Source organism: Cetorhinus maximus, chromosome 15, assembly GCF_964194155.1.
Source record: "Cetorhinus maximus chromosome 15, sCetMax3.hap1.1, whole genome shotgun sequence".
Classification (NCBI taxonomy): Eukaryota; Metazoa; Chordata; class Chondrichthyes; order Lamniformes; family Cetorhinidae; genus Cetorhinus; species Cetorhinus maximus.
Window position 1 is genome coordinate 93,632,482 of NC_135893.1, and position 13,318 is coordinate 93,645,799.

Below are 13,318 nucleotides of genomic sequence, written 5' to 3' on the forward strand. Positions count from 1 at the left end.
AAGATACAATTCTAAAGGGGGTGCAGGAATAGAGGAACCTGGGTGTATGGGTGCATAAATCATTGAAGGTGGCAGGACAGAATGAGACAGTGGTCAATAAAGCATACAACACCCTAGACTTGATTAATAGGAGCATAAGAGCATAAAAGCAAGGAAGCTATGTTCAGCTTATGTAGAACACTGGTTCGGGTCTCAGCTGGAGTATTGTGCTGAGTTCTGGGCGGCACACTTTAGGAAAGATGTGTAGCATTAGAGACAATACAGAAAAGATTCACAGAAACGCTCCCAGGGATGAGGAGCTCCAGTTATGTAGATAGATTGGAGAAGTTGGGACCGTTTTCCTTGGAGAAGTTGAGAGGAGATCTGATGGAGGTATTCAAAATCATGAGGGATCTGGACAGTGTAGATTGGGGAAAACTGTTTATATTGGTGGAAGAATCGAGAACAAGAGGGCACAGATTTAATGTAATTGGCATAAGAAGCAATGACAACATGAGGAAAAACATTCTCACAGCGAGTGGTTAGGATCTGGAGCGTGGTGCCTGAGTGTGTGCTGGAGGCAGGTTCAATCAAGGCATTCAAGAAGGAGTTATCTGAAATGGAAGAATTTGCAGGGCTGTGGGGAGAAGACAGGGGAGTGGCATTAGGTAAATTTCTCCTATGGACTCTGAAGTTTCTCCTGCCTTTTTGCATAATTCTGACACCAGGGAATCAGACTAATGTCTCCTTTTTGCACTGCCTCCAGCACTTGATTGTCTAACTAACTAAAGTTGGATGCAGCACACAAGGTGTAATCTGACCAGTCAATGATACAGTTTTATTATAATTTTATTTTGATTTGTATTCTAGTCCTTTAACTATGTAGATTAACATTCTGTTGGTTTTGTTGATGTACCTCTGCATATCATCATCATTATTCAGTTCAACATTAGTTGTGAAGCTCATGGCTTTTCTTTTCATGTCTTGTCTTTTCTTCTTATGTGCAGTACTTTACATTTGTTCTACATTAAATTTCATTTACCATTTTTTTGTGTCTAACTCATTCTGTAATCTCTAATTTACATCCTCCAGACCCACTGATCCTCCCAGTTTGGCATCACTTTGGTCTAAACTAACCTCCAAGTGATATTTTTTGGATCAATAAAATAAACTGTCGCTTTTGTAACTCTTGTAATGCTAGACCTTTCCTCGTTTTCATGCTTTTTCAAAATAAGGGTGAAGTGGTATTGGGCTATTTTAATATTGTAATGATTTGCTGAGAGAACAGAAAACAGTTATTCCAGAAATCTTTATTGACATTGACACGGATTGTGCTTTTTTGACTTGTGATCTCTTGCTCTACCTAGCGCACATATCGGATGCCAAAGGATATCCACGTTGAACCAGAAAAGTTTGCTGCAGAACTCATTAGTCGGCTTGAGAGTGTGCTGCGAGAACGAGAGGCAGAGGAGAAGTTGGAAGAAAGGCTTAAACGTGTGAGAGCGGTAGGTTTCATGATAATTTAGACCATAACATACATCCTAACCCATCAGAACAAAATTGTGCCTTTAACTGTAAATTTAAGGCAGTATTTTTTTCCTCTTTCTCTCCTCTCATTTGTTGTAATGTATTCTTTTAATTTTTGCTTTTTATGAAAAGCGGCTACAGAGGCAGCTGAAAACCAAGAATAGTACAACCAAGAGACCTCTATGAAGTAGTCTTGCACAAAGTAATTCAGGCTATTGAATGGCAATGTATCTTTCAGCAGTTTAAATGGTTTTAGCATCTTTTATCAATGCATAACATCACCCTCTTGGGAAAGTTCAGCAGCCATCTCATGAATATATGGATTTATTTTTAAATTCTATATATTCAAGCTAAGTTTACAGAATCCAATTTTCAGAGTTTTATGTTTGTATTATGAAATTTTATACCATAAAGTTGCTTTACTCTTTGCCTAGTTGATGTTTTTTTCCACCTTAATTCATTCCCTTTTCATAGTTGGTCTCCTTATAATGAATGCAGTAGAGTGGGCAGGTTAACATGTAAGCTCCTCTATACCCCACATATTGCTGGTAGACGTGTATATACTTGTGAAAAAATAAGGGTGAGCAAGATTCCTGTCTGTTTTCTCTTGATCAGGAGGTTGTCTCTTGAACAACTGGTCTGAAATTACTGCTGCAGGTTAATGTGTTCCTGGCACCTATGTTATGGTCAGTAAATGCAAGCCTAGTGATATCACTAAACACATGCAGTGTTCATTATCAAATTACTTTGTTTTTAAAGATTTTTTTTTAGTTGTCAACAGATGTTTTATGCCTTCAAGACTAATATAACCTCATTTTAAAGTATCAAGAAACCATTCTTTGAATCAAATGCTGATATTTCTAATAATGAAGTGAGAAGCTATTGGTGGTAACAGTCTGTATTGTGAAGTAGATATTAAATGTCAATGAGATGGGAGTGGAGAAAGGAGGAAGATGGGAAGCAAAATGCGTAATGGAAATTTTTCATTAGCATTTTTAAAGCCATTTGTGAAGCTTACAAACCTGTTGCACAGTTTTTTGTAGTGCACAACACATTTGAGAAACACTATTATAGCAAATTCCTATTATCTGGCATACACGTGGAATAGGTGGTGCCAGTTAATCAAAAATGTTGGTTTCCCAAGTGTTCTACGTTTCCAACCAATCTGAAAGCTCCTGACTGATCTTTTGGTGATGCGGGTGTTGAGGTCACGCAAGAAGTGCCAGAGTGTGCAAATCTAGTGAGTGACACCGAGGGAAAGTGGTACTGCAGAACGGTGGAAGGTTGAGACTGGAGCAAGGGCAGGCCACCGATTACAACTATCCGTAAGTTTGACAATTTTTAGTGGTTGTGTGAAGGTGGGGCTGACGGGGAACAAGATGTTCAAGCCAGCTTCTGAGGGATGAGAGACATCTCTAGTCAAAAAACAGATCCAACAGAAATTCCAGTTAGAGAATTCCAGTTGGTAGAGTGTCAGATAAAACACAGTTTTACTGGTTTGAGTTTTTTTTGATCTGGAAAGAACTAAAATTGTTCATGTTCATCTATTTTATAGAACAACTTATTTATAAAATGGCAACATATGTAGTCAATAACAGGGGAAAAGATGCAAAGTGTATTGTTTGTAAACTGATTCAATAGTGCCACCTGCAGGCCGATAACATAATTTAGTACAATTTACTCAACCATATAGTCTTACAATTGCTTCCACGGTTTACCATTCTTGATCCATACGTAGCTATTAGTTTATTACTCAGTTATTATAGTAACTTTCGAGTAGGACCTTAGACTTCAAATGTGGTATCACTGTTGCAGTATCTAAATATTCAAAATGAACAGCAATTGAGGTGAGAATTAGATTACATATCTGGACCTAACAATGAAAAAATTCAATTAAGACAACGTCACATGGTTTAGTTGAAACTAAATCATTTTTAGATCATAACATTAAAATGAATTATGGGTTATTTTGTAGAAGTTTGTTACATACTTAAAGAAGACTATAACCATGTTGCCGCTTTAACTTTTAGTAATGAGTTACTTATCATGTTAAGAGCTTCTCAAAGGTCAAAGAGATGATAAAAAAATGAGACCAAGAGGGTAGGCTTGAATAAAGGCATTAATATTATTCTGCAAAGCCACTATGACTTCCAACAGTTAAAATAACACCCCTATTCCAAATTAGAATGTAGCACTTTTAGTTCTGCAATATTTTAATTGATTGCTACATGATTTTTTTTAAGCAGAATTTAATTTTCTACAATTATGGGTGTTCTGGATAATATAGAAGGCCAGTGCTAGTAAATATATATTATTCATATGAAGTGGCAACTGTAGTGCAAGAGCTCAAGATATATGCAGTAAATACTCTAAGAAATGAAACTAATTATAAGTTAGAATGCCAGCTCCACAATTATTTTTGGTAAACATTTTGTATTTGTTTTTTGTATTTGAATCAGGATTCTGATGTAAATGCAGTGAGCAGGAATGGTGAATTTGTAATTTTAGGCACATGTTAGGTTCAGCATTTATCCGTATTCCACATTTACTAAACCTTTATGCTGTGTAGAAACCTCTTGGACTTTACTTGTTGCTAGGAGTTAGCAAAACAGCTGTTATGTTGAGCACTTTTCACTTTTTTATTGCATATTCTTTATGGCAGTTTGGCATCATTAAACTTGGATTCTTAAGATAGATCAAAACCAGTTCTACACTATTATATGATTGGAAAATACTAAACTTCTATTAGGAGACAACCGTAACAGATGGATCCAGCTGTTGGAACAGTCATTTAACACGAATTGTGCGCAGACTTCTAAATTATTTAAACTAATCCTCAGATTTCTCTTGCAGGAGGAAGAAGGTGATGATGCAGATGTTTCATCAGGTCCCTCTGCAGTTAGTCACAAACTGCCACCTGCCCAGGCTATGCACCATTTTAACTCTCGTTATTCTGAGATGGGCTGTGGTGGATTACAAGTGCGCGATGCTCATGAGGAGAATCCAGAATCTATTCTTGATGAGCATGTCCAGCGTGTAATGAAGACTCCTGGTTGCCAGTCTCCAGGACCTGGAAGGCACTCTCCAAAGTCACGGTCTCCTGACGGCTTATCCAGTGGGAAGGCATCAAGTTTAATGGGAACGGTGCTGCCTTCAGGGCATAAACATGTGTCCAAGACTGGTGTGAAAGTAGAGGCTTCCAACATGTACCATCACAAACATGTTTATCATCACATCCACCATCACAACGGGATGAAACCAAAAGAACAAATTGAGGCAGAAGCCACGCAGAGGGTCCAGAGTAACTTCTGGAATGCTGATTCACACCACTATGCATCAAAGTCACGGAATTATGCTGAAAGCATGGGTATGGCACCTAATCCAGTGGAGTCTTTGAATTATGGGTAAGTGAAACCATGAGCAGAGTTTCATTGCTTTCCTGTGGCATTTTGTGATGAATATTACAAAGACTTCTTTTGAAAGTTCGTCTAATGATTCAGTATGTAATTGCATCATGTAATGTGATTGTGAAGCCATGTAGATCGCCCAGGTTTGGTGCCTGCTCGAAGCTGTGTTTACTGACCTTGATTAGGGAAGTAGTGGGAGTGCTACAGTTAGTGTCAAATCTGGCTAGAGGCAAGTAGGGAAATGCAGCTAAGGACTTTGTTTCCAATAAATATTCAGTCACCCTAGTTGAAGTGCACATTTATGAATACCTGAAGTGGAAGTATACATTATGGATAAGCTTAGGCATGAGCATTACAAGGTTCTGCATTTTCTGACTCAGCCTGAGTGATGGCTGGGGACAACTGAAGGAGTCACTAACTGAGATACACAAGAGCTTAAAACTATGGTCATGGTCTTACCAACTTTAAGGTGGAAGAAATTTTGGCTGAGGTGTTCGTTGATTGGGAAGAAAGTGTACCAATAGACTGGACTAATAGAAAACAATGATACAGAGCTAGGTGCTGCCTGCATTGGGGTGAAAGCTGCTCCAAGATTCTGGATGGCATCTCCATGTAAATGATGAATAGGGAAGAGGAACCAAAGATTGTCTGCTGTAGTAACTCTGTGGACCTAGGAGAGAGTCATGAAAGTGGAGCACAGAGAGGTTTTGAGGTGATAGAATGATCAATGATGTCAAAAGCAGCAAAGAGCTCAAGCAGGCCAAGATATAGTGAGGCACAGTCGCAGTTAAACACTGCTGCTTGTGACTTTAATTAGTGTAAAAAAAAGAGGATTGTAGATATGGTGGTAATTGCAGAGGTTATTGGTTTTCCTTGGAAGGCCTTGATACAAGTTGGTGATAGGGACAGTTGATGACTGCAGACATGGCACAGAGGTGAACTTCGCTTGTCATCCTGGGTTTGAGGGAGCAGGTAGTAAATTTTACAGATGGAGTGAGGAGGAAATCGTAAAGCAGCAGAGAACAGAATGGGTGAGAGCTCCGTTGGTTGGACAGTTGGCAGGTGAGGGGCAGCCAGAGGAGCCGATGCATTATTCGGATTTGGACACAAAAATTACTGTATTTATCATGGTGTTGGAGTTCAAGGTGAGTATGTAGGTATTGGAGCAGGAGGGATTTTTGGTGCAGAGGAGAAATTCGGAGTTGTTTCCATGATGACTAGAGTGACAATCAATTTTGGCCAAAGAATGGGTGCAACAATAGTACTAGTCATCCTTAGGGACAGGGAGGGCGTGCGGTAAGGGACAAGTGGAGCACATTTGGATTTACAATAACTCCAAAATGATGCATGTTAGAGGTTTGGAAATAAGACAGTCCTTTGATGCCTGAAACAATGTCTACATTCTAGGATTGTGATGTCAGGATAGGGTGAAATGCTGAGTATGGGACACACGCATTGGTGCTGAGACCACACCCTTTCCTATAATGTTCTTGCTTTACACTAATGGTTTGGATTCAGAAGCATAGTACAAACAGTTTACATTTTACAGACTATACCAAATTAGAGAGAGTGTTGAATTTGAAGCAGACATGGGTCTACAAAATTTGTTAATAAAATGTGGTGTTATAACTGTGACAAGTACATTTCAATAGGTAAGTGCAAAATATTGCCCATGGGAAGAAGAACTGAACAACATAATGCTACTGAAATATTTTGAAGGGTTCAGATTGTATGAGATCCAGAAGTATTTGTAGTCTTGTTTCATGGATACAATCATTGCAGCAGCAGTCAACAAGAGAAGCAATGCCAAATTGCTGTATATGTTCAAAATAAGGAAAAGTCAGAAGTTGTTAAACTATAAGTGTTGTGGTCATATAGGATTGTGAGTACTGTCAGAACCGGATTGCCAAAATACAAGGGAACAATGAAGCCTGGAGAATGGATTGGTCGAGTGATTCTCTCTATAAACCAATGTGCCACTAATCCCTAATACTGTGAGGCTGAATTAAGAAACTTGAATTTATTTGCACTTGAAATAAAGTGGATGAGTGGAGAACCTCATAAGTATTATAAGATAATAAAAGGTAGAAATGGCATATTACTTCAGATCAAACCATACAAATAAGATGTAACAGTTCAATTTGGAACCAGAAAAAATACAGTAGGCTGTAACTTCCAAGCTCCCCAACATCGTATTTGGGGGGTCACCCCAAAGATGCGCTGGGAAATTCCCTTCGGAGGTTCCCAGGTAAGGTTTGCATGGCAATTGCCCAGAAGTGCAAACTTCCACTGGGCAATTGCCCTGCAAATTTTAGATGGTTCCAACTGGGTTACACCAATAGTTACCCATAAAAAGTTAGAAGGATTAAAACCACTTCTAACTTCTGGATAACAATTGTACAAACCCAGACCAACGCCCCCACTGGACCTGCCCCCCGCCACCTCCTCTGATTTCCCCTCCCCAGCCCCCACTTTCCCCTCCCAAACCCCAAATCCTATCCACTTAACTTAGACACTTGCTTTCTGCCTGACATGTCAAGGACCTTTTTAAGTTTCACTGGACCTTTAAACTTATCTGGTTTACAGCAGCTAGTGCTGTTTTAAAAAAAAGGGGTGTGGACCACTACTCTTCGGCCCCAGGGATGCGCTGCACCACTTGGATCTCACCCAGCCTGAGTCGAAAGGTCGGATGAGATAGGACCGAAGAAAAATTAAGTAAGAAATTGGGCACGAAGTGGCAATCTGACACTGCCACTCGAGGAAGTTCAGGCCCAATATTAGGACTGTTGGCAGCAAGATTTTTTTCTATTTGTGTGTGTCTGTCTCTGGCTCTGCCCCAAAAACACTTGCAGCCACCACAGCTTCAGAATTGAAGATACAAGCATTCCTAGAAAACATTACACTTGGGCTTTTAAGAGCTCAACGTGAGAACCAAGCAGAAAATTTCACATCTAAAATTCAGGGACAACTTTTAAGTCAAAAATTGCAGAAGAAGTCAGTGATATCTGTAAACTGTAAAACTGATACTCATTTTTGCCTCACAAGGGAATTCTATTATTTGCATAGATCACAAAATGGTAGAACTTTATTACTACAGCAATTTTCAGAGGAAGCCCTGTTTACCGGCTTGTTTGGACATTGCAGATCTCATGCTATATGAAGAAGAGCTGTGAATTCTCATGGTACCCTGGTCAATATTCGTCCCTCAGCCAGTATCACCAGAAAGTGGTTCTCTGTCTCCACAAATTCTCACCAAATGAATAAATGGCCAAAGTCCCACCTTCACATTGAGGATACCCTCCATCATGATGTGTGGCATTACCACTGTGTTAAATGGGATAGATTTCGAACAGATTCTAACAACTTGGAACTGGGCATCCATGAGGCACTGTGGGCCATCAGCAGCAGCAGAATTGTATTCAACCACAATCTGTAACCTTATGGCCTGGCATATTCCCCAATCTACCATTGCCATCTATCCAGGGGATCAACCCTGGTTCAGTGAAGAGTGTAGCATACCTAGCATGCCAGAAATAATACTAGACATAGCTAAAAATGAGGTGTTAACCTGGTGAAGCTACAGCTCAAGACTACTTACATCCCAAACAGCAGAAGCAACATGCGATAGACAGAACTAAGTGATCCCACAACCAAGAGATCAGATCTAAGCTCTGCAATCATGCCACATCCAGTTGTGAATGGTGGTGAACAATTAAACAACTCACTGGAGGAGGGGGCTCCACAAGTATCCCCATCCTCAATGATGGAGGAGCCTAGCACATCAGTGCAGAAGATGAAGCATTTGCAAACATCTTCAGTCAGAAGTGCCGAGTGGATGATCTATCTTGGCCTCCTGCAGAGGCCCCCATTGTCACAGATGCCAGTTTTCAGCCAATTTGATTCACCCCATGTGATTTCAAACTGCTGAAGGCACTGAATACTACAAAGATCATGGGTCCTGATAGCATTCCTGCAATACTGAAGACTTGTGCTCCAGAACTAGCTGCACCCCTAGCCAAGCTCTTCCATTACAGCTACAACACTGGCAGTGTGAAAAATTGCCAAGGTATGTCCTGCCCTCACAAAGCAGGACAATCAAATCCAGCCAATTACTGTGCTATCAGTCTACTCTCTATCTTCAGCAAAGTGACAGAAGGTTGTCAAGAGTGCTACAAGTGGCACTTACTCAGCAATAGCCTGCTCACTGAGTTTGGGTTCCTGACCTCATTACAGCCTTTGCCCAAACATGGACAAAAGAGCTGAACTCCAGAGATGAAGTGGGAGTGACTGCCCTTGGCATCAAGGAGCCCTAGCAAAACTGGAATCGATGGAATCGGGGGGGTAACTCTCCCGCTGGTTGGAGTCATACCTAGCACAAAGGAAGATGGTTGTGGTTGTTGGAGGTCAATCCTCTCAGCCCCAGGATATCACTGCAGGAGTTCCTTCGGGTAGTGTCCTAGGCCCAACCATCTTCAGCTGCTTCGTCAATGACCATCCCTCCATCATAAGGTCAGATGTGGGGGTGTTCATTGATAATTGCACGGTGTTCAGCACCATTTGCAATTCCTCAGATACTGAAGCAGCCTGTGTCCATATGCAGCCAGACCTGTACAACATTGAGAATTGGGTGGATAAGTGGCAAGTAACATTCACAGCACACAACAGCCAGTCAATGCCACCTCCAACAAGAGAGAATCTAACCGCCTTCCCTTGACATTCAGTGGCATTACCATCTTTGAATCTCCCGCTATCAATATCCCGAAGGTTGCCATTGACCAGAAACTGAACTGAACTAACCAGTAAGTACTGTGGCTACAAGAGCAGGTCAGAGGTTGGGAATTCTGCAGAGTAACTCATCTGAATCCCCTCAGCCTGTCCACCATCTACAAGGCACAAGTCAGTGGCATGATAAAATGCCCTCCGCTTGCCTGGATCAGTGAAGCTTCAAAAACACACAAAGCTCAACACCATCCAGGACAAAGCAGCCCACATGATTGGAACTCCGTCCACCACCTTAAATATTCACTCCCTCTAGCACCAGCGCACAGTGGCAGCAGTGAATACCATCTACAAGATGCACTGCAGGAACTCGCTGAGGCTCCTTTGACAGACCTTCCAAACCAGTGACCACTGCCGTCTAGAAGGACAAGGGTAACGGATGTATGGGAGCACCACCAACTGCAAGTTCACCTCCAAGTCACACACCATCCTGAATTGGAACTATATCGCCATTCCTTCCCTGTTGCTGTGTCAAAACCCTGGAACACTCTAACAGCACTATGGAAGTACCTACCCCACATGGACTGCACCAGTTCAAGAAGGCAGCTCACCGCCATCTTCCCTAGGGCAATTAGGGATGGGCAATAATGCTGGCCTAACCAGGGTCGCCCACATCCCGTGAAAGAATAAATAGTTGAAAAAAACTTGCTGTGTGGAAATTGACAGCCACGTTTCCCAGACAGTAACTACGCTTCAGAATTAATCCATTGACTGTGAAGTGCTTTGGGATGCCCTGAGAATATGAAAGACTTTGAATGCTTTCCATAACCAAGCAGGAGGGACGATCGCAGAGGGGCATAAATTCAGGTTGTAAAAAGATTTCAGTAAATTGAAGATTGAAATTCGAGCATCCTGATAATTTTTTTTTTACTGAATTTTAATCCTGTTTTATTTTGGTCACGTACATTACATGGCCAGCATTAGTGTTGGCATCACACTTTCAAAGGTCTGTTAATATTTTAATAATCTATGTCAAGAAAATTTTCAGGCTGCCCCTTGGAACTCGGGGATTTACATAATTCAAAAAGACCATTGGAATCCATCTGGCCCACCACAAATTTTGAAAAGACCTTGCATTAATCTGTGTCTCATGTCACAATCTTTTTCCCTGGCTAATATCTATCCAGTTCCTCCTTGTATTTGCTAATTGATGTGCCTATCCAGGTAGTATATTCCACATATAAAACACTCTGTGTAGAATAATAAATCTAAACTGCTTGTTCACATTTCATGTTCTGAGCTTGAATCTTTTAAAGTTTAACAAAAATTGAACTTCTAAATGTTTGTATTTATTGGTACCCTTTGAACATCTCAGTAATATTTCCAGAATCCTCCTTTTCCATGGTGTGAAAATTCCAGTTCTGTGTCCTTTTCTCATTCTAAGGTGTTAATTTGATTACCTTTTGTTGTCCCCTTTCTAATGTCATGATATATTACAATTACACCATGTAAGGCTACACCAGTATAATAAATGAGAACAGAAAATGCTGGAAAATCTCAGCAGGTCTGGCAGCGTCTATGGAGAGAGAAACAAATGTTAACATTTTGAGTCCACGTGACTCTTCAGAGCTACACCAGTGTTTTGTTGAAGTTCGTTATCGGTTCCTTGAACTTATTTTTGTGGCTACACACCCGAAAATCTGTTTTCTGTTTGCTGCTCCTTGGCTGATGGTTACAGGAACTATTCATAAAGATCCCTTATGTACTGCAAACATTTAGCTTACACTTAACAGTTTTTTCCTCATGCCTGATCGGAATAATCTGTATTATTCACATTAAACAACACCTGCCACTTGTCAGCCAACTTTCTTATCGGTTTAAATTTCACTGGATTTGTTGTATGTTATATGTTTCTAAGTATTTCTTATTCAGCAGATTCATTGTCTTTAAGGAATTCCAATATATTTCTCAGGTATAGCTTCTTTAACAATCATTCTAACAAACATTCCCTTGAGTGCCAAAATGTTATGTACACGTGATTCACTGGTGTGTTTCAAGGGCTATCTTTTTACATCAATTTTTAAAAATGAGAATACTTACCTTCTGATTCAAATGAGTCATTAAAGCTATCTACCAGAAAATAATACACTTAATTTCTTACCTACCTCAACGCGAAAACAACAACTTTCACTTAAAATATTGTGCTTTTAACATAGATGATGTTTAAATGGTGACTCACGAAATGGAATCAGAAAAATGGATGTTGGACAAAAGGAGGTGATGTTAGGAGGGGGCGTCCAAAAATGTTGTCAAAAAGATGGAGTGAGAAGGGGTTTTAAGGATCAAATCACAGAAATTGAGGTTTTGGCATTTGAGGTCACAGCTGTCAGTGATGAGAGGGTGGATACAGAACAGGCTAAAGATGGGAGGAGGTTAGGGTTGTAGTATTGGAGCAAATAAGAGATAGGGAGAGGCGTGGCTATGCAGTGATTTAAAGACAGATAGGATATGGGCTAAAAAGTTTGATTGAGTTTGAAATTTATGGAAATTGGGAGGTTGCCAAGGACAACATTGGAATATTTGAATCTGGAGCTGAGGGAGGGCCTAGATGAGGGATTCAACTGTAGATCACCTGAGGTAGGGGCAAACATGGACAATATTACGGTGTTGGAAGAAGATGGTCTTTGTGATGGAGTGAACATAGATCGTCTGCCCCCTAATTGACCCTAATAGGAGGCTGAAGTGTGAGAATGGTAATTGCTGGAGATCTGGTTTCCACGAAAGAGAAAAGTGGAACCAAAGAAGGGAGAATGCTAAGTCCAGAGAGGCCAAGAAAGGAACATGGACCACAGTCAATTGCAGAGGTCATCTGTGACTGCTTAATGCTTTGGTAGGAGCAGAAACCTAATTGGAGAGATTCAAACGGGGTTGTGGAAAAGATGAACAGATCTGAGAATTCAGCGAACCAGGTATATGCAATGGTAAGACAACTTGGACACCTGAAGGAGGGAATAATATTACAGCATGACTTTGTAAATGAGTAGAGATACCTGAGAAATTCTTTGGAATCCCTTTAAAGAATTTATTTATCTGGTGAATAAGAAACAGTCAGTGACAATTTTAAGGATTTTGGAGAAGACCAAAATAGGGCAGTAATTTTGAAGTGCACTGGGGCTGAAATGTTTTTTGAGCAAGGGTTGATGGCAGTTTCGAAAAGGAGTGGAACAATACTGAAGAAGAGGGACAACTGCAACAGTTCCAAGGAGAAGGCACTCATCTACTTTCTGTGGGCAACTAAGTTTGGGAAATATATCAGACTTGTCACGTTCACCTATATCCCTGGCCAGTTTTAATTTTTAAAAAAATGTAAGCATTTGTACTCGAGTGTTCTAATTCTGTCAATATTTAACATTGAGTAACAAAAAACCTGATGAGGGGTGTTAAAGAAATGGAACTCTGCCTATTTCATATTTACGTTGGTCATAAGCACTCTCAAACCAGTTAAGGTACAGTAAAGGTCCTTCAGCCCAACCTATAAAGAGTACGCACTACTGCACCAGTGTGACATCCCATATCACCCACTTGGGTTCTCTGAAAGAAATTGCCAATTAATGCTAAATTAAGGACAATTTTGTGTTACTGGATTAAAACTATCCAAACTTGTCTCATACTGGTTCCTTGCATTT

The 13,318-nt window shown here is 40.4% G+C and overlaps 1 protein-coding gene across 2 annotated transcripts in view; it reads left to right on the top strand.

Moving 5' to 3' along the window:
• axin1 (axin 1) overlaps nt 1–13,318 on the top strand; it is a 110,273-nt gene that overhangs the window by 85,262 nt on the left and 11,693 nt on the right. For both annotated transcript variants that reach the window (XM_078558970.1, XM_078558971.1), the window contains exons 5-6: nt 1,347–1,484; nt 4,360–4,910. In XM_078558970.1, coding sequence (XP_078415096.1) covers nt 1,347–1,484; nt 4,360–4,910 — 689 coding nt within the window. The remainder of the gene's footprint in view (nt 1–1,346; nt 1,485–4,359; nt 4,911–13,318) is intronic.